The sequence below is a fragment of the Berghia stephanieae genome, chromosome 15 (genome assembly GCF_034508935.2).
Source record: "Berghia stephanieae isolate SIO BIC M18660-M18661 chromosome 15, UCSD_Bste_1.3, whole genome shotgun sequence".
Classification (NCBI taxonomy): domain Eukaryota; kingdom Metazoa; phylum Mollusca; class Gastropoda; order Nudibranchia; family Aeolidiidae; genus Berghia; species Berghia stephanieae.
This window is the reverse complement of record NC_088374.1, coordinates 18,488,629-18,511,128: the sequence shown is the minus strand read 5'-3', so window position 1 is coordinate 18,511,128 and position 22,500 is coordinate 18,488,629. Positions and strand designations below refer to the sequence as shown.

General features: G+C 35.1%; 2 protein-coding genes across 2 annotated transcripts in view; both read right to left on the bottom strand.

Moving 5' to 3' along the window:
* LOC144960826 (uncharacterized) overlaps positions 1 to 12,229 on the bottom strand; it is a 14,556-nt gene extending 2,327 nt beyond the window's left edge. The window contains exons 1-7 of the mRNA XM_078894189.1: positions 12,108 to 12,229; positions 8,668 to 8,876; positions 8,052 to 8,217; positions 7,258 to 7,395; positions 5,267 to 5,341; positions 2,826 to 2,900; positions 2,102 to 2,161 (exon numbers count right to left, since the gene is read on the bottom strand). Coding sequence (XP_078750315.1) covers positions 2,102 to 2,161; positions 2,826 to 2,900; positions 5,267 to 5,341; positions 7,258 to 7,395; positions 8,052 to 8,217; positions 8,668 to 8,876; positions 12,108 to 12,168 — 784 coding nt within the window. The 5' untranslated portion in view covers positions 12,169 to 12,229. The remainder of the gene's footprint in view (positions 1 to 2,101; positions 2,162 to 2,825; positions 2,901 to 5,266; positions 5,342 to 7,257; positions 7,396 to 8,051; positions 8,218 to 8,667; positions 8,877 to 12,107) is intronic.
* Positions 12,230 to 19,690: 7,461 nt separating this feature from the next.
* LOC144960400 (uncharacterized) lies at positions 19,691 to 20,726 on the bottom strand. The gene is made up of 2 exons (XM_078893482.1): positions 20,615 to 20,726; positions 19,691 to 20,124 (listed from the first exon to the last, which is right to left on the bottom strand). The coding sequence occupies exons 1-2, from the start codon at positions 20,724 to 20,726 to the stop codon at positions 19,691 to 19,693; spliced, it is 546 nt and encodes a 181-aa protein (XP_078749608.1).
* Positions 20,727 to 22,500: the final 1,774 nt, after the last annotated feature.

The following is a 22,500-nucleotide window of genomic DNA, read 5'->3' as shown; positions in this document are numbered from 1 at the left end:
ATCATTTGAATTGTCCATATTTATACATTCTAGATTTTTAATTGATCAATATACACAATACAATTAGTATCAATTTTCATAATGCATTATTCATCGAAATCAAATATTATGTTGGTTTCTGTATAATGGCATTCTTTACAAAATTAATTGGATATTTATTTTTATCTCAGATTTTTGATTAGTAAATTTTTTTAGGGTTTTTTGATTTAAGGTAGTTTTCTTTTTACTTTTTGACGAATCAATTATCTCAATCTTATCTCCAATCTTATTTGTTTGTAATCTGTATGATTTGAAAGGCCCAATATCATCAGGCGTATAAATTTCGGTATATTTACTCTTTCTCTTTCCGAGGCTTTAATCGTTAATTTTAAATTATTTTACAGGTTATGTTTTCCCTAAAGTCTTTATTTTAGATTTTATATTACAGTGGAATGAGCTGATGTACATTCTGTTTTAATTTTTATTTCTGTAAACTGAAATTCAAAAGTTCCTTGAGACCGGTTCATGGGAAATAAGAAATTAGACAATATTTGGTGTTTTAGAATATAACAAATATATTTAAAATTTGTGTCGAGCTCTAACAGTTAAATATTTTATTCCCCCCCCCCCCTCCAATATTAGGGAAAACTGTGATGTCACAAAAACTGGTTCCTATTTCATTGGAGGTATACAACCAATCTTCAGGAGTTAAAAAAAAAGAACTTGAGCTTTTATATAGCGTAATATCCACTAAACGTGCTCAAGGCGCTTTACATAGGATCCCTGAGCAACAGCAATATTTAACATGTAAAACAAGACATGACGCCTATTTTGCGATATTACATTTTCTTTCCGACAGGGACAACGCTGTTAACTGCCAGGTACTCTTTTTACACCTGGGTACGGTGAGAGAATGTGAGTAAAGAGCCTTTCCTATGGACTCAAATATGAGTCGAGCAAGGCTCGAACCCAGGACATTCTGATCCGAAAGAGAGTGTCAAACCACACGACCACATAGCCTCACGTACAACTAACTATACATACATTGTGCAATTCATCAGCTGGTGTCAGAATGATGGTAACTTATTTTCTAGTTTAAATATGTGCTGGTCGTCAATGAACACCACCCATACTCGCTGTGTAAGACTTTGCCTAGACATCAGACTACTGAAGTAGTAACGTCACGTTGTGTGACATAGTATCTGTTATGTGTTCTTTGAAATACTGGTTAAACACACACACACACAAACTCAATGATTTAGCTAAATGAGCTTTTAAAAAGCGCAATATCCACTAAATGTGCTCAAAGCGCTTTACAAGGTGTCCCTGGCCAACAGCAACATTTAACATTTAGGACGGGACATGCGCCTGTTAGGCGATGTTATCATTTTTTTCGGACAGAGACAACGCTGTTATTGGTCAGGTGCTCATTTTACTCCTGAGTGCGGTGAGAGAATGTGAGTAAAGAGCCTTCTCCAAGGACTCAACTATGCGCCGAGCGAGGCACGAACCCAGGACCTTCCGATCCGAAAGCGAGTGTCATACCACAAGACCACATAGCCGCATTTAGGAACCAAAAGAGTAGAAGAAATAATGCCACACAATTTCTTCCCTTTTACAGAATTACGTATTGCTTCTGTCGAAGGGATTTGATATATCTGAATAAGTAAGTTAAAAGTTGTTTGATTCATAAAATTGGGAGGCCTTCTGAAAGATCCTAGTGGTAAGGGAAACAACTCAAATATTCCCTCAACAAACCTGTAGAAAAACTAAAATCTAGTACTTTTAACTAGCCCTAATAGGAAAAACAAACAGCCTATCACCTTTACGTAGACTTACTCTAATAGAAAAAAAATCCTCCGACCTCGAGCTAACCCTAAAAGGAAAAATTAACCGAGGACTGCTTTGCACTACCTTTCAATACTTCACAAATCAAAATGGCGGCCGAGAATCAAAATAATTGTCAAATCTATCAAGGTTTGTTCTAGTTTTTAAAATGCTTCTATATGATAACAAATTGAATAAATAAACACATGACAAAAGATCCAAGGTGAAAAATAAATTGAAAAAAAAAATGGTAACGGTAGGAGCTTTCGGGAGGTATCCCTTACAATTGACATACCTTGTGTATTATTGAATAGACCTGCCAATTTGTCCTGGGCGTTTTGGAATTCTTCATACGCTGGAGATAAAGTCAAATGGTATTTTCATATTTTAATTCGTTATTTACAATAGATTTACCGTAGACTAGTTTCAATGTATTGGTTTTATTACGTCATTTTTTAATTGTGAAAACAAAAGATGTTCATATTACGCAAAGGAAAAAATCCTTTTATGATATTAAATTTGTTCTTAACAGATTAATCTTACACACACACACACACACACACACACACACACACACACACACATATATATATATATATATATATATATATGATTGTTGGTGGGTACTCGTAGGTACGAAAGTGCTCGATAATGATGGTTAGAGCTAATATAAAATATAAATTGTCACTCACATTATATGGCCTAGAAGTTCGTTTCTGTGGCTTTCGTCCACGTCTTCAGTCGGCATAATGTCCGAAGAAAAAAATGGACAAGCACCTCAAATGAAAAACATTTTTTTCTTCGAACATTATGCCGACTAGAGACGTGGACGAAAGCCACAGAAACGAACGTCTTGGCCATACAATGTGAGTGACAATTTATATATATATATATATATATATATATATATATATATATATATATAGTTTGCCTGATGTACCATATTTATCATCCTTGATTTCGCTTTTGAGATTATCTAATTCACAAATTGATTTAAAGATGTGTTTTCCCTAAATTACCTTTGTCCAATGTGTCTTGCATATCCTGAATCTGTTCCTTCTCCTTTTCTTCCAACCAGTCAATCCTGGATAAGGCTGTATAAATATAAACGGAAATTGGATATGTTTTAACAGTTGATATGTAAAAAGAGGGCTGGGGCTACCTGAAACCTGAGATCTTTAATTATACTAACACAAAGAGGCACATGGAAAAAGTTTGGATGGAAACAGTGCAGACTATGGACGTAACGGTACACGCCTTTCGCCAGGAAAATGATAAACTAAGGAAAGTAGAAAACAAACAAATCATTAAAATTTTATGAGAATTTCATCGTCTGTGTTACTGTGTCGTTGTATTACGGTACGCTAACGCTTCATTCATACTCCAACCACCCAGGTATACAGGTGCTAAAATTCTCACTATATTTTCTTTTCTTTTTTTCCCGTTCCATTTGTTTATTACTTTCCTGAGGAAGGGTTTCACCCGAGTCGTGAAATGATCTAATCTTTTTTCTTACAAGAAATTTCCTGTTCCCACCTCTATGTTAACACTTGAATTATAAAATGGGGGAAAATAACATTATGTAATAAATTAAAAAGGACATTAACTTATCTTATGGATTTATGCAATATAAGGATAAGTTTATATCATATGTTTGAGGAAGACCAAAATTTTCTTCCATGACATGTAGGCCTACTATGTTTGTCTCTTTTTAAAAAGGGATTGTTTATAGTTCACTAAACTTGCTGAAATTGTTAGTGCTGTGGTCGAAATAATAGTAGTATTGACTGTAATGTTAGCGATTGTTTCATTATATCTTCTGGGTGGGATTCACAACCTTCCATAATTAAAGTGAGATTTTATACAACGCAATATCCGCTAAAACCCTGACCAACAGCAAAACCTAACATATAGAACGAGACATGACGCCTTTTAGGTGATATTACATTGTTTTCGACAAACACAACGCTGTAAACGGCCATATACTCATTTTATACCTGATTACGGTGAAAGAATGTGAGTAAAGAGATTTTTCCAAGGACTCAACTATGCGACGAGCGAGGCTCGAACCCAGGACCGTCCGATCCGAAAGCGAGTGTCATACCACAAGACCACATGGGGTCGCTTGTCAGTAGTAACATCTGGGACAAGACATGGCGCTTGTTATGGATACTACCAAATTTTTAGCGACAGAGACAACGCTTTTAACGATCAGGTACTCAATTTACATCTGAATACTGTGTCAGGATGTGAGTAAAGAGCTTTTTCTCAGGACTCAACTATGCGCCGCTGACAATAAGACTAGAACCCTGGACCTTCCGATCCGAGGGCGAGTGTCATACCACTAGACCATAAAGACGCACATGTCTCTCATGTGAAACAGACCATTTAACTAAATTGTGACATTCTGAGATTTACACCATTGACATCCCACATACAAAATGCGATCTATCGCTACCACAAACTAGATATACATTGTAAAAATTAGGTGTAACAGTAATACTTCTATACTATGATTTGACTTTGTCCATATGCAGCCTAGTTGGCTATCATTTACGTTACTGGAACTGATGATGTCTCCACCAACGTACACAAGTCTCATGGTTGTCGTCCTAAAACCGCTTCAAACGCATCAAAACAATACCCAAGACATTAACGAACTAAATTGAGCTTATTACTGAATAAAACGCATGTTATTTCATAGGGAAGAGATGGATATTTTGTTCGAGAAAATCTGATTTAAAGAAAGTTATGTGCCCGTCGGACACCAATAATTCTCACATAAATACATGATCACATTGAAAGAGAAGGTCTTCTTGGAGTCATAGAACACCCACCCCCCCCCCCTCCCATACAATTCTGGTTTAGCTCTTAGTGACGTTTTTCCTTTTCTTACGACTTAAAAGACACTTCAAGGGGGCAAATTTTGGCAGTGATGACAAGGTACAGAGGGAGGTAACTCGATGTAGTCAATGCTTACCACGTGAATTCCTATTCGATGCGTTTCAGTAACTGGTACATCGTTGGGGGCTCTGTGAGAATCGGAACCGTGACTATACAAGATTTAAAATGATTCACGGAGATGTTATAAACTGAGCTTTGATTTGATACATTTGTTGTATCTAATACTTTTCAATCTAGCTAGATAAATATTGTAGTAACAAGTTGTAACACTATTTCCTATAGCACGTTGTAGTAGTAGTAGTAGTAGTAGTAGTAGTAGTAGTAGTAGTAGTAGTAGTAGTAGTAGTAGTAGTAGTAGTAGTAGTAGTAGTAGTAGTAGTAGTAGTAGTAGTAATAGTAGTAGTAGTAGTAGTAGTAGTAGTAGTAGTAGTAGTAGTAGTAGTAGTGGTAGTAGTAGTAGTAGTAGTCGTAGTAGTAGTAGTAGTACAAGTAGTAGCAGTAGTAGTAGTAGTAGTAGTAGTAGTAGTAGTAGTAGTAGTAGTAGTAGTAGTAGTACCAGTGTCTATGGAATCTTTCACTGCCTGGTTCCGGAAAGCTTCCATGGTTTCCAACAAGTCAAATTGTGATGAGACTGTAAAATCAAAATGAAAAATGATTCTCTGGTTAATATTCAAATATCTATCTGCATTAAAAAAAAACACAGAGCAAATCTAGAGTAAAATTTGTTGTGATTAGACATTATATAATGTCAAAAGCCTTGGATGTATTTTGATAATGTACAAGGTAGAAAGCTAATTTAATTGATAAAAGAGTTAAATAGGCCGAATTAATACATGCATGCAAGCATTCATTTGTAAATACCTTTATTTGTTACTGTGATTATCAACAATAGATGAAGTGCATAAAAAAGTGCCAGAAGACAATATAGAATAAACTTTTTTTCGGCGGTTGATGGGGTTTGAACCCGCGACCTTATTGGTACGACAACTCCGCCTGGCCGGTGAGAGCGTGACTCTACCGTATGAGCTATCCACGAACCCAGAAAAATTCGTAACAAACTCAGGTCATTCATTACTAGATTATATTGAAAACAAACGGTCCAATGACTCGATCAATCAATAATGCACACTAACTGTTAACCTTTTAGGAGTTTCTGTCGTATTCATTGACTTAATCTCACTGTTGCGTTCTCCATATCATAGCATTGTCGTGATAGTTCTTTATGTTGACAACATGAGTCGTTCAAAATAAAGGCGTTCACTGTTAGAATTGTCAACATTGAAGTTTACATGTTCTTTACAAGCTAGGAAGTCATTTGGATTCAGATATTGGATGGACAATTTCCTGTTTATGGAGATAGAATATTGGGAATAGGAGACGTGCAGGTAGACAGTGAAACTGGTTACTACAACAGCCACAACAACAACAAGAAACTAATACTTCTACTACTACTACTACTACTACTACTACTACTACTACTACTACTACTACTACTACTACTACTACTACTACACTATTACTACTACTACTACACTATTACTACTACTACTACCACTACTACTACTACTACTACTACTACTACTACTACTACTACTACTACGACTTTTACTATTACTAACGGGCAGGTAGTAGTAGCAGTAGTAGTAGTAGTAGTAGTAGTAGTAGTAGTAATAGTAGTAGTAGTAGTAGTAGTAGTAGTAGTAGTAGTAGTAGTAGTAGTAGTAGTAGTAGTAGTAGTAGTAGTAATAGTAGTAGCAATAGTAGTAGTAGTAGTAGTAGTAGTAGTAGTAGTAGTAGTAGTAGTAGTAGTAGTAGTAGTAGTAGTAGTAGTAGTAGTAGTAGTAGTAGTAGTAGTAGTAGTAGTAGTAGTAGTAGTAGTAGTAGTAGTAGTAGTTGTTGTTGTTGTTGTTGTTGTTATTGTTGTGGTCGCAATAATGGTAGTATTGACAGCAATGTTAACGATTGTTTCATTATATCTTCTTGCTGGGATTCACAACCTTCCATGGTGGGCATGATTGTACTTGTTGTGTCTTCTATCCTCCGATATATGTTTTTTTTTCCAATTTCTTTCTGTCTTTGTCTTGGAATAAGATTACTTAGTTTTTCCTGTACGTGCTTGGATGAGAGGGAAAGAGTCGAATGTATAGTGATAGTTTTGGGGGATGATATGTTTTTCCTTGTAAATAATTTTTCTGTGTTACATACTTTTACTTATTTATTATTGTAAACATATGATAAATAAAAATATAAGTGTATTCCTCTCAGTGTGATTTTGTGATTGTGCCTGGGTGAGACCTTTATGTGATCTTGAATTGAGTACACTGATAGTGTGCTCATCAAATTTATATCAGTTCCCTATTTGAATACTTTCCCCCTATGTCTAACTATTTTCCCAAGTCCTTTTAATTGTACATCTATAATGATTTCACTATACAATTCTCAACCTTTTTATTATTGCTGGTGTGATCTAACTGTGTTGCAACCGCCGTCAATCCCATAAAAACAAACAAATAACACTAGTTCTTTTACTCTCAAATTTGTCATTACCTGTTTTGCCTTGTTCCTCTTGAAGGTTCTTGATTTCAGCTATTTGATTTTCCATTATTTCATTTTGGGAAGCTACTAGGGACTCCAGTGAAGTCACTTTGGCAAACAGATACCTGATAAGATCTTCGGAATGTTGGTCTATAGATGAAAAATCCCCAGATAAATATATAAAAAATATGAATATAACAGTTTCCAAATTTAATTCAAAAGTTTATTTTTAAACAACTGCCCATGTAAGTCTTATATGAATATAACATTTCCAACCAATAAATGAGAGTAAAAAATACAATAATAAAGGAAAGCAAACAGTAATAATAATAATAATAATAATAATAATAATAATAATAATAATAATAATAATAATAATAATAATAATAATAATAACAATAACAATACTACTAAATACTATTATTATTATCATTATTATTATTATCATTATCATATTGTTATTATTATTATTATTATTATTATTATTATTATTATTATTATTATTATTATTATTATTATTATTATTATTATATTATTATTATTATATTATATTATTATTATTATTATTATTATTATTATTATTATTATTATTATTATTATTATTATTATTATTACTATTATTATTATTATTATTATTATTATTATTATTATTATTATTATTATTATTATTATTATTTCTATTTACTATTATTATTCCAACAACTTCTTTTCGTCTGAATATTCCTCTTCTACTCATCATGAACATTCTTCCTCTTTTAATAACTGCATTGTCTATTTTTACAACATTGAATTTAAAATAAACGTACTTCCTATAGTCACGTTTTCACTGGCCTTCTCCACCTTCATGTTTCCAGAATTGTCAAGATAGAACAAGGAACATGTGTAGACACCAGAATCTTCTTTCACCACGTGATCAATGGTTACACTCAGATAACTTCTGCTGGAGTCCTCTTCATCAATATGGCCTTCAGCCTGGGAGATACAACAAAATATATATTTGTATAGATAGAGGTCCATAAAACTTCCTTCAAGTTTATTCAAATATAGTGACTATAATAATCAATATTCTTGTCATAAATAGACAAAGCAAAAGAGAAAAAAAGAAGAAGAATAACAGCATCAGATGTAGTAGTGACAATAGTAGTAGTAATAGAAGTAGTAGAAGTAGTAGTAGTAGAAATAGTAGTAGTACTTGAAGTAGTAGTTTTAGTGTTAGTTGTTGTATTAGTAATATTAGTAATTGTTATTATCTTTAAAAATATTATTCTGAAGCCATTTTTTAAATAATATGCTATAAAGACACTAGAAGAAGAAGAAAACGAAGAAGACGAAGAAGAAGAAGAAGAAGAAGAAGAAGAAGAAGAAGAAGAAGAAGAAGAAGAAGAAGAAGTATTATGATCCAGCCTTCAACTGACTACTTACCCTAGTATTTGACTCGTGGAGACGGCCATAGTCGATTCCATTTTGTCCCTGAATACTGGCAATTTTTGTGTCATCACCCTTGGTCAACTGTATGGTATAGCTGGATTTTTCGCAGTTCTTGTCTTTCTCGACAACACATTTAATATTGATGGAGTCTTGTATTACATTGTCACTGTATATGCTGGTTACGTCGATTTTTATCGATGATGCTGAAATGGACGATTTTACTCTCTCATTACCAGCCATTTCAGGATTTTCCCCAAAACTTCACAACCAAAAGATTTTTTATCATTCAAACACAATAGCAGTAAAGTTATTGCGATAAATCATTTCTTTAGCAAAATCCTCCTCTACAACAAAATGTTAATTTTCTTTAAATTTTGTGATATACAAAAGAAATGTGAATAAGAAAAATGTTGGTTGTATCGTAACGAATGTGACGGTTTTCCTATAGGTGGTAAGGAGAGGATTAAATGGGATGTTATTAAATATCTTTTAACTCTCTCCTTACAAGCTATTTTCAGAATACTACCCGAAACCTTACACTCGCCCAACACAACAGTAGATTTTTCAAACAGAATAGTAACGAGCATATTCTATATTTTTATAAAAGAAAAATGATCTCTGCAACACAGTGTCGAGTTTTTATAGCTATAACTATAACAACACAGTGTCGAGTTTTTATGGCTATAACTATAACAACACAGTGTCGAGTTTTTATAGCTATAACTATAACAACACAGTGTCGAGTTTTTATAGCTATAACTATAACAACACAGTGTCGAGTTTTTATAGCTATAACTATAACAACACAGTGTCGAGTTTTTATAGCTATAACTATAACAACACAGTGTCGAGTTTTTATAGCTATAACTATAACAACACAGTGTCGAGTTTTTATAGCTATAACTATAACAACACAGTGTCGAGTTTTTATAGCTATAACTATAACAACACAGTGTCGAGTTTTTATAGCTATAACTATAACAACACAGTGTCGAGTTTTTATAGCTATAACTATAACAACACAGTGTCGAGTTTTTATAGCTATAACTATAACAACACAGTGTCGAGTTTTTATAGCTATAACTATAACAACACAGTGTCGAGTTTTTATAGCTATAACTATAACAACACAGTGTCGAGTTTTTATAGCTATAACTATAACAAATTATTTTTAATTGAGCTTTTATATAGCGCAATATCCACTAAACGTGCTCAAAGCACTTTACAAGGGGTCCCTGGTCAACAGCAATATTTAACATGTAGGACAGGACAAAACGCATGTTAGGCGATATTACAATTTTTTGGACAAAGACAACGCTGTTAACGGCCAGGTACTCATTTTACACCTGAGTACGGTGAGAGAATGTGAGTAAAGAGCCTTTTCCAAGGACTCAATTATGCGCCGAGCGAGGCACGAGCCCAGGACATTCCGATCCGAAAGTAGTGTCATACCACTAGACCACATATCCGCACACAGTGTCATTATTCTTGACAACACAGTGTCGAGTTTTTATAGCTATAACTATAACAACACAGTGTCGAGTTTTTATAGCTATAACTATAACAACACAGTGTCGAGTTTTTATGGCTATAACTATAACAACAATGTGTAGAGCTTTTATGTCTATAACTAAATCAACAAAGTATAGAGCTTTTATTGCTATAACTATAATAACAAAGTGTCCAGTTTTTATTGCTATAACTATAACAACAAAGTGTCCAGTTTTTTATGGCTATAACTGTAACAACAAAGTGTAGAGCTTTTATGGCTATAACTATAACAAATTATTTTTAATTGAGCTTTTATATAGCGCAATATCCACTAAACGTGCTCAAAGCACTTTACAAGGGGTCCCTGGTCAACAGCAATATTTAACATGTAGGACAGGACAAAACGCATGTTAGGCGATATTACAATTTTTTGGACAAAGACAACGCTGTTAACGGCCAGGTACTCATTTTACACCTGAGTACGGTGAGAGAATGTGAGTAAAGAGCCTTTTCCAAGGACTCAATTATGCGCCGAGCGAGGCACGAGCCCAGGACATTCCGATCCGAAAGTAGTGTCATACCACTAGACCACATATCCGCACACAGTGTCATTATTCTTGACAACACAGTGTCGAGTTTTTATAGCTATAACTATAAAAACACAGTGTCGAGTTTTTATAGCTATAAATATAACAACACAGTGTCGAGTTTTTATAGCTATAACTATAACTACACAGTGTCGAGTGTTTTTATTGCATCGTAACACTTGTGACGATTTTCACATGGGTGGTAAGGGGAGGGTTAACCAGTTGTGCTCAAAGCGCTTTACAAGGGAATACTGACCAACAGCAACATCTAACATGTAGGATGAGGCATACCCGTGTTAGGCGATATTACATTTTTTTTCGGACAGAGATAACGCTGTTAACAGCGTGGTACTCATTTTACACATGAGTATGGTGAACGAATGTGAGTAAAGAGTCATTTCCAAGGACTCAACTATGCGCCGAGCTAGGCTCGAACCCAGGACTTTCCGATCCGAAAGCGAGTGTCATGCCACAAGACAACATAGCCGGACTGAAACTCTGGACATCGCCATGTTTTCTTTATCGTTTTGGGTGGTAATAATCATTCTGTAACGTCATTATAGGATAAAAAACAAAACATGTTGGTGAAAAAAAAAAGATTATCCGTGTTGATATACGTTTTGCGTACATATTAGGGGGTCGTGTAAATGTTGCTGCTCGAGTCTCGACGAAATAAATAACAATGTGAAATTGAATGAAAGCTTCAATTTAATATACGAAAACAGATAAAATGGACATTTCGGTTTCCTTTTAATCAACAAAACAGGATGAATGAATCACTAAAGACGAACGAGATAATGTGATAGTGGCGTTGTTAGGATTCATAGTTGTCCACTAAAATCTCAAAATCAATTTTTTGAATGATTTTCCCAAGAAATGGATTCAAACAGCACCCTCATTTAATCCTATAGATTTTTGCTACTTTTCAAAATTGGAAAATATGTATTAAAAATGAGTATGTACATAGATAGTTTTAAACAACTACCACTAACATGTATAAACGAAAATCATTAACTTTGATACTACGCTAATAATTTGTCTCAGAAAAGGGTAATAAATAGTCATGGGGTAAAAGTAACCCGGGTAAATTACGGATATAGTCGGTGTTAGGGTTGAGTGATTTAATATTGCCAGCGCTGTCTTAAAAATGAAGAAGAAGAAGAAGAAGAAGAAGAAGAAGAAGAAGAAGAAGAAGAAGAAGAAGAAGAAGAAGAAGAAGAAGAAGAAGAAGAAGAAGAAGATGGTGTTATTGTTGTTGTTGTTGATGATGATGATGATGATGATGATGATGATGATGATGATGATGATGATGATGATGATGATGATGATGATGATAAATTAAAACATATATCTCACCAAGTCCACAGCTGAGTGCCAACACGATAAAAAGTGTTGTCATAGTTGAAATGTCCGGCATTATTCTTGACGAATATAGTGCTGATGTCTGATTAACTCTACCGTTTATATATGTTTGAATGAGGAAGTCAACCGTCTTCATTAAATTTCGCAATCACAGCAATTACGCTTATCTCGTGTAGATTTTTGTCCTCGGTAATTTGTTAAATCGTCAAATTATTTTGTTGTAATTCTGAGTGAATGTTTTTTGTTTTCAAAATTGTAAAAATTAGTCAGTTTGAGCACTCGTTCCTTACGGATTGTAACTAAATTCGACCTCAAATGATGACTCGATTACTCTTTGTTTCTAACACATTTAGAATGGGTCCTGACGCCTGTTAGGCTATATTACATTTTTTTTTCGGAAAGACACAAAAGGAAACATCCAACTGCCTCAGCACCTTAACAAACAAGATGATATTCTACATCTAAGAACATTTACACTAGACAGAGATTTATTGAGGCAGATTACTAACTGGATAATAGAAACAGACTGACTCGAATTGACGCACACATTCACGGGCAAGCGTCCATAGAGACTGCGCAGCCATATTTATTATTATCATTATTATTATTATTATTATTAGGCAGTATGCCTATGTACAACACAAACCATTAATAAGAACAACATTATCATGTATTTAATTTTTAAAAAATATATTTATTACTGTTCATGATGATGATGATGATGATGATGATGATGATGATGATGATGATGATGATGATGATGAGATATACGCCATAAGCTTTGTACAGTCATATCACTCTCCCACTCATCCATTAAGGGTTTTGGGGGGAGGGAGGGGGGGGGGGGTAAAAGAGAAAGATGGAAGGACGGATAATATCAGCGATTTCGTAATATCATTTCATCCAACAGTCCACTGTTGGTATTTATGAGGTTGTTATGATTTCAAATGATGTACTCCGGAATAACAACTATTTAAAAATTAGAAATTACTTACTTACTTACTTATCCGAACCAGCACCACCTGAGCTCTAGCCCTTTGGTATTGAAAATTAGACCAGAAAAATCGTCCTTCAAATATACATCGATCTAAATAACTCCCATCTTGGTAAAAACTATGAAACCTGAGACTTAGCACAGTCAAATGTTGTTCATTGCGAGGTCAAATGTTTGAAAGTTATTGCCGAGATGAAAGTCCATGAGAACTAACACTCTAAATTTGCTCATCGCGTCGTCACAGGTTTGAAAGTTGTTGCCGAGATGAGAGTCCATGAGAACTAAGACTCTAAATTTGCTCATCGCGTCGTCAAAAGTTTGAAAGTTGTTGCCGAGATGAGAGTCCATGAGAACTATCACTCTAAATTTGCTCATCGAGGTCAAAAGTTTGAAAGTTATTGCCGAGATCAGAGTCCATGAGAACTATCACTCTAAATTTGGTCATCGCGTCGTCACAGGTTTGAAAGTTATTGCCGAGATGAGAGTCCATGAGAACTAACACTCTAAATTTGCTCATCGCGAGATTACAGGTTTGAAAGTTATTGCCGAGATCAGAGTCCATGAGAACTAACACTCTAAATTTGGTCATCGCGTCGTCACAGGTTTGAAAGTTATTTCCAAGATGAGAGTCCATGAGAACTAACACTCTAAATTTGGTTATCGCGTCGTCACAGGTTTGAAAGTTATTGCCGAGATGAGAGTCCATGAGAACTAACACTCTAAATTTGGTCATCGCGAGGTCCCAGGTTTGAAAGTTATTGCCGAGATGAGAGTTTTGTAAGTCGATCGATAGTTGAAAGACGATTTTTGTGGCCAACTTTTAAAAATTACATTTTGGGTCGCTGTTTCGTAATAGTAATAATAATAGTAATAATAATAATAATGATAATAGTAATAGTAATAATAATAGTAATAATTAATAATTAGTCAATATATAATTAATAGCAATTATATTATATTAATAATAATATAATAATAATAATAATAATAATAATAATAATAATAATAATAATAATAATAATAATAATAATAATAATAATAATAATAATAATAATAATAATAATAATATTAATACTAATAATAATAATAATAATAATAATAATAATAATAATATTAATAATAATAATAATATAATAATAATAATAATAATAATAATAATAATAATAATAATAATAATAATAATGATGATGATGATGATGATGATGATGATGATGATGATGAATGATGATGATATATATATATGATATAATAATAATAATTAATATAATAATAATAATAATAATAATAATAATAATAATAATAAATAATAATAATAATGATGATGATGATGATGAATAATAATAATAATAATAATAATAATAATAATAATAAATAATAATAATATAATAATAATAATAATAATAATAATAATAATAATATAATAATAATAATAATAATAATAATAATAATAATAATAATAATAATAATAATAATAATAATAATAATAATAATAATAATAAGAAGAATGAAGAAGAAGAAGAAGAAGAAGAGAAGAAAAGAAGAAAAAGAAGAAGAAGAAGAAAAAGAAGAAGAAGAAGAAGAAGAAGAAGAAGAAGAAGAAAGAAGAAGAAGAAGAAGAGAGAAGAAGAAGAAGAAGAAGAAGAAGAAGAAGAAGAAGAAGAAGAAGAAGAAGAAGAAGAAGAAGAAGAAGAAGAAGAAGAAGAAGAAGAAGAAGAAGAAGAAGAGAAGAAGAAGAAGAAGAAGAAGAAGAAGAAGAAGAAGAAGAAGAAGAAGAAGAAGAAGAAGAAGAAGAAGAAGAAGAAGAAGAAGAAGAAGAAGAAGAAGAAGAAGAAGAAGAAGAAGAAGAAGAAGAAGAAAGAAGAAGAAGAAGAAGAAGAAGAAGAAGAAGAAGAAGAAGAAGAAGAAGAAGAAGAAGAAGAAGAAGAAGAAGAAGAAAAGAAGAAGAAGAAGAAGAAGAAGAAGAAGAAGAAGAAGAAGAAGAAGAAGAAGAAGAAGAAAGAAGAAGAAGAAGAAGAAGAAGAAGAAGAAGAAGAAGAAGAAGAAGAAGAAGAAGAAGAAGAAGAAGAAGAAGAAGAAGAAGAAGAAGAAGAAGAAGAAGAAGAAGAAGAAGAAGAAGAAATAAGTTGTTTTTAAAAAAAATGAATTCTGCATCATTACTGTATCTGATATAGCTTTGAAGGGAATTCCTGATAAGGTGTGCAGTATATTCAAACGCATGCTCGCCAATTTTTCGAGTCATATTTGGCTTTACTAGACTGTGATCATCATACTTGGATCTTTATGAAACATTCTTGTCTTTGTTTTGTTTTGTTTTGTTTCTGTTTTGAAATAGCAAGATCCCTGCAAATGGATACTACATAATTGTAAAATAGGTAATTATCTGTTTAGTCTTTGCTGATGGAATGCTGATATGTGGATTATATCTACAGCGATAAACATGTCACCGTAAATTATAACAGATTGATGGAACTTATCCTTTGAAATTAACTGATATTTCGCGTTGTAATCTCAGTTTGCAAGGAAAATAATCTTTACATCACGTAGAGAAGATCCTATAATAGTGTATCCTTTGATGCCAGTGTTCTGATTATAATCTCAAAACACATAATGGTAGGATATATCTAAATTTCATTATCTCTACATCAATATTCACAAAATGCTTACGTATGAAGGGCTAGACACAATGTAAAAAATATTGTTCTACTTCTTCCTGCACATCTGCAAACCACACGGGTTGTATTGTTGTAGTCTTATCGCCTAACAGGCGTCATGTCACGTTCTACATTGTTGTTAGTGGTCAGGAACACCGTGTAAATCGCTTTGAGTAAAGAGCCTTCTCCCAGGACTCAATTATGCGCCGAGCAAGGCTTGAGACAAGAACCTTCTGATCCGAAAGCGAGTGTCATACCACAAGACCACATAGCCGCATATGTATTGTGACTGGAAAATGTTCATTACTCTTTATTCTTTTCACCTTATCCATGTGTAAAATAAGTACCAGATGGCTGTTTGGAGCGTTTGTCTTTGTCATAGATATAACGTATAATTCCTTTACAGTAAACTGCCGTACTCTGGAAAAACCCATATTTGAAAATTTGGCCAGAAAACTCGTTCATCGAATTAAATGCCATCATCCTGGCGAGAACTCTCAAACCTGAAACTTCGCGAAGCGATTTACAAGGGGTCACCTAGCCAACATCAATGCTTAATAGGTAGAACGAGACATGACGTATGTTAGGCGATATTGCATATTTTGTTTCGGATAGAGACACCGCTGTTAACGACCAGGTACTTATTTTACACCTGAGTATGATGAGAGAATGTCATTAAAGAGTCATTTCCAAGGACTCAACTATTCGCCGATCAAGGCTCGAACCTCGGATCTTCCGATCCGAAAGGGAGTGTCATACCACAAGACGTGATAAACGCATTTACATACTTGCAACCATCACAGCTATTTTGACTTCACCATGAATCAATTCTGAATTTTACACTCAAAAATCGATTGTTGAACCTCTTTGTTGTATAGTCTATTAAAGCATTGTTGTCAATCTGATGCGATAAATGTATGCAATACTATTTTATCTTTCTCCTATGTCAGGCTAGGCTTAGTGAATTGACCATATCTCTCACTCCCAGGGAACGTATCAACGAGTTCTCTCTGTCTATATTCTTTCTCTTAGACCTTTGTTATGTTCACAAATCGGGCTATCGTGTTCTACCTACTCCCAGGGAACAGCCCGATTCGTTACACAATAACTGCATGCAATATCATTTAAGAGAAATAAAAAATAATAAAAAATAATTGAGCTTTATATAGTGCAATATCCACTAAATATGCTCTGTAGAAAATTATATATAGTCAATAACGAGTTGTGTTGTTGTATTCTATAGGAATGATTTTATTGTTCGACCAAATAAAGGTAACAAAATAAGGCGACTAATATTACAATCGCCAATTCATCCACTCTCGTCAACAAATCAAACATATCATCATCATCTTCATCTGCGGGCTTTACTCTAGTTCCGGGGAAAAATACCAAGTTCAAGGGAGACAATCCAAAAGAAAAAACACACATCAAATCAAAAAGCAATAACGTTTACAGTTGTCTCCCATGAACTCGGATCATGATTATTTTTAACACTCCCCACCTCTGGCCAATGCCACTGCTGAGGCCTGTATAACAATATCTAAAAACAAAACAAAACAAACAACATATCTTCTAACATTAAATGATTATAAATCAAAGGTCTTAGGGGATCTGATAGCTCTACCCGATTTGGACCGTGAAACAACACAGTCAGGTCCAGGGGTTCGATCAGTATTCTCTGATACTGGATTCTCACTTTCTATTCCATTTGCATCACTCGAAACTTCAAGCTTATGAAGTTTCTGGACAGCTCAGATTAATCCCCCTTTCTCAGTTTTCACTCCAACTGATCTAATCAGTCCATCTTTGCATTAGATCAACCTACATTCCCTCTCCAATGGCCATTTCATTCTTGGTGTGTTTTCTTCTCTAATAAGGACCAGAGAACCAACTTGAGTTTATTTCTGTCTCTAACATGCCCCGCAGTGGGAATATTTCTGATATAATCTTTACTCCAGATTCTCCAGAATTCGTCAAAAGCCAAAAGATGGTTCTTGTGCGCAACATTAAACTCATTAGCATTCTGAGGGGTTCGAGTTTTGATACGAGAAGTATCAAAGGGTGAGTTTCGCCAAAGCAAGAAGTGAGAAGGAGTCAGAGGTTCCTCATCTTAATCAACATAAGTCAAAGGTCTAGCATTAATACAAGCTTCAACTTCATACAATGTTGTTTCAAGTTCAAATTTTCTAATAATTTCCCTACCAATGGATTTTCTAAGAGCAGACTTAGTTGACCTAATGGGTCGACCCGCCAACCTCCATGCCAGGGTGCCAAAGGACGCTGAATTTCAGGACTGGCGCAACATGACCTAAATGGTGTTGCAGAAAGCCGCTTGCAGCCTTAAACGTTTTGGCTTTATCTGAGTAAATGACAGATGGCACTCCTTTTTGAGCGCAGAACTGTCCTAACGCCAATATGAAGTAATTTAATGATAGAGAAGGCATCAGTTTTAAATATAAAGCTCTGATAACTGCGCATGTGATCACTAGATTGTAGTGCTTCTTTTCACCCGTGTCTGAGCAATACAGAGGGTCAGCACGGTTCACACCCACAATAGAAAATGGGGGCGAACGATCAATTCTATCAGAAGGTAAGGGAGCAAATTTTACATTACAACCCTAGAATCTTGTCTTTGTCAATCAACACATTGGTGGCAAACTTTCTTACAAAGAGATCTCAAACCAATTATCCAATAATTACTTCTTAAAGATGATGGCAAAGCAGATACACATGCACGTTTTATCAAATTATGTTGGAATCTAACCAATAACATAGCTAAGTGGCATTTTTGGCAAAACAATATAATATTTTTTATCATTGAAAGTACATGAGACATTTGAAATCTTCGGCCAACTCTTAACAAACTAATTTGATCGAGGAAAGGAGACAATTTGTAAAGAAGTGAACGTTTGTTCACAGCTTTACCCTCTTTCAAACAATGAATTTCATCACTGAAATTTGCTTCTTGAACAAGTTTTATTATGCATGTCTTTGCAGTTTCCAGTTCTCAGGACCAAAGTGGTCTGTCTTTCTTATCTTCTCATCTTCTCATAATTAGAGTTATGGGACGGTTTTAAGTTGTCAACAAATCTTAGCACCCATCCCACAACCCTAATAGCCTTTGTTAATTTACCAAATCGTTCAAAATCAACAACAGAGGTGGCACTCGTGATAGCTAAATTGACTGGGTTGGTTCGAACCATCTCATAGATTACTGGGTTCATCTCTTCACGAATAAGGTGGGTCTGAAGGCAACACCAATGCAGACCTTACAAAGGAAAGCAGTCTGGCTCCTAACACTGCACCTAATAATTCCATTCTTGGAATTGTGATTTTCTTCAAGGGGGCCACAATAACCCTAGATGCAACCAAAGATAATTTCTCACATCCATCTTCACACACTTTCAATTACACACAGAACCCGAATGCTCGTTCAATACTGTTACAATTCTTCCATGATGTCATTGCAAGAGCTCATTTTGTTTTGTAAAGCTTGGGGCAAAGGGTCATCCCAGCCTAAGCCTAATCTCCACAAATCCTGAAATAGGATTATGTTGGTAAAGGGGTTTAGGAAACCCATCGGATCATAGATCCTCGCTATAAAGCTCAGGACAAGGCGCTTAGTTTACTGAAGACTTTCAAGTTCAGGGACTGTTTCAAAGTAGAAACAGTCTTCTTTGGCAGACCAATGCATTCCTAGTATTTTCAATGATGGGAATCCAGCAGATTCAGCATCAAAGTCAAATTCTTTGTCGGTGCTTTGAGAGACAGACAACAAATTAGAGCCCCATTTAACAAGGGGAAAACATCCTTGATTCATTATATCACTTGTCCTAGTGACCATTTGCTCTATTTCCTCCTCAGTATCTGCACGAAAGAGCTAATCATCAACATACAAATTGTTTTTCAACTCATTCACAACAACAGAATCTTCAATTTTTTTGCAAATGTAATTTGATAGTAGCATTCAAAAGAAATGGGCTACTAGCATTCCCAAAGACCACACGGTTAAATCTCATAACCTTCATCTGACCATTGACATCCCAAATGAATCTATAAAGATTTTGATCAACTTTACTCACTTCGATTTGTAAAAATGCCTTTGTAATGTCTGAAGTTAGTCCAAATTTCCATCTGCGAAATCGCAGCATTATCTCGATCAGATTCGGGATGAGATTTGGCCCTTTTGACATGCAATCATTCACAGATAAACCATTGGGCCCTTTCACGGAACCATCAAACACTGGTCGTATTTTGGTCGTCACGCTACTTTCTCGCACCACTGGCCTATGTGGCAAATAGAATGTGGGATTGCGAGTTTCTATTTCATGTGGAGGTAACTCGTGGATAATACCACTGTCTCCATCTATGATAAAACAGCATTGTAAGCTGTGCGTAAAGAAGGGTTCGAATCCAAGTGTTTGGTGAGGTTGGCAGATCTTTTCTTAGCAATCATTAGATTATCCACTAACTTTTCTCGTTGACCATCAAACCATGGCAATTGAACAACATAACGTTCTCCTCAAAATGACACGTCCTATTGAAATGATCAACGGCTTTAGCATTTGAATCAAATACATTATGTACATCATCTGAAATGCCAATGGCATGTAGATCCCAAAGCGTATGACAAAGCTGATCCGGAATATCAGTCATGCACAAGAGTTGTTGGCCAATGTGATTATGATCACCCCCTTTTACACCCTTTTCCCACGAGCCTGAGATTCTCCACCCTAACTTGGTCTCTTTTGCAGACAGATATTCCGTTATTGAACATACATTTGGTTTCACAAATTTCCAAAATTAATCTAAACCAACAAGAATATAAATTTTCAAAGGACTGTCACTGTGCACACATGATCCTTCAGCCAACTTCAAACCTTTCCCTTGTATTATTCTGACAATTTCAGGGGGTAATTTGGGTTTTTGGATAGGGGCACAGATCAAGGGTGACTCAATGACAGTCATTTCTTTAGTTCCATTATTATCATGACAGCCTAGTAATAATTTGTATTTCTGTCTAATCACTGTCATATGTGGTTTTGATTGTCCAAAGATAGCCACAAAAATCTTTTCCCTGCCAACAACTGTTAAATTCAATTTTCAAATGCACTCAGAAGAAATGTATTTCCTGTCTGAGCCGCTGTCAAAGAGAATATTGACTTTCATGGTGTATTTACTATCACTATTTACCGCCGCAACACGAGCAGCCTGAAGAATTGTTACACACGATTGCACTGGTACGGCTTTACATGTAGAGACTGAGTCTGATCGAGCTCTGTATCATTATTCACAGTGTTTCACACTGGATTGTTCGACGAGGTACATAGGAAGTTGGGGTGCCTTCCACCACACGAATTACATCTGGCCTGGGATCTGCAGTCCTTAATCCGATGAGGACTCACACGCTACAGTTGTTTGGGTAAACTCGATGCGAATTGTTGTGAAGAGTTGATGTGTGTCGGGCACCCTTTCTCTCTGCTTTTGGATTGGATTGCCCAGCACGGAATGTTTGTGACCGTTCTCGACTGGGGATTTCCGTGTGGAGAAATTAAAGGAGATCCTCCAAGTTGCTTTTCATTCCCTCCCCTTTACGAGCCCACTCTAAACGTATGTTCTCCGGCAGTTTGTGGAGGACGAGAGGGGTCAAGATAACACCATAAGTGTCACCACTGACACCTAGGGCCTCCAGGCTTCTGATGTGCGTCTGTAAATCATCGTAGAGTGTCCATAAATCGACGGTAGAATAGCCCGGACAAGGCAGGTTCAGCAACCGTTGAATGTGAGCGAAAACGATACGCTCTTTCCTACCGAATCGTTGCTGAAGGATGGGTCTGGCTGTTTCGTAGTTAGCATCTGTCAGGGCCAGTCCATTGATGGCAGAGAGTGCTTCTCCCTTCAATAGTGACTGCACGTATGTAAATTTACCGATGTCTGGGATGTTCCCGTGATGAACAATGGCAGTAAATTTATCCCAAAACGCTTTCCATTGGCTGTGGTCACCAACATTGGTAACTTTGCTAACTGCGGTGTTGTGGCCGTCTTCGAACACGAATCGTGTTCGTTAACTGACGAACTGTTTGACTTAATCATGTCGTCCATCAATTCTTTCGCTCTTACGAGAGCCTTTTTCTTATCATTCCGGTAGTCCTCACAAGCACCAATTTCTGATTTTAAATCCTCGGTAGGAATTAATTCCTCCACCGCTTTCTGGCTATCGTCAAAAATATCTAATTTTTGTTGGATGTTTGTTATTATTTGTGACAGTTCTTGTGGACTTACAATTGAATTTGAATCTAAATTTTTTCACTTTGTTTGGAGCCAAAGTCAGTCTTGTTTTGGCTGCTGATCTGGTTCTTTTGGCACGTTCCAGATCCTTCATTGAATCTAGTTGAACCAATAAACGTGACAATTACTTGAATATCTAAAGAATAATCCAAGCCTCACATAGAGAACTCCCACAAAGGTCACAAGAGTTCTTTCACGTCACACGTGAAATCTGTTCAATGGCGGCGTTCTATGGTTCTTGTCAAACAATATTCACAATCTAATCTAAAGTCTCAAGTTCCCGGGGTTATCGGCACCATGTAGAAAATTATAAATAGTCAATAACGAGATGTGTTGTTGTATTCTATAGAAATGATTTTATTGTTTGACCAAATAAAGGTAACAAAATAAGGCGAATAATATTCCAATCGCCAATCCATCCAAATTGTCAACAAATCAAACATTTCAGCATCAT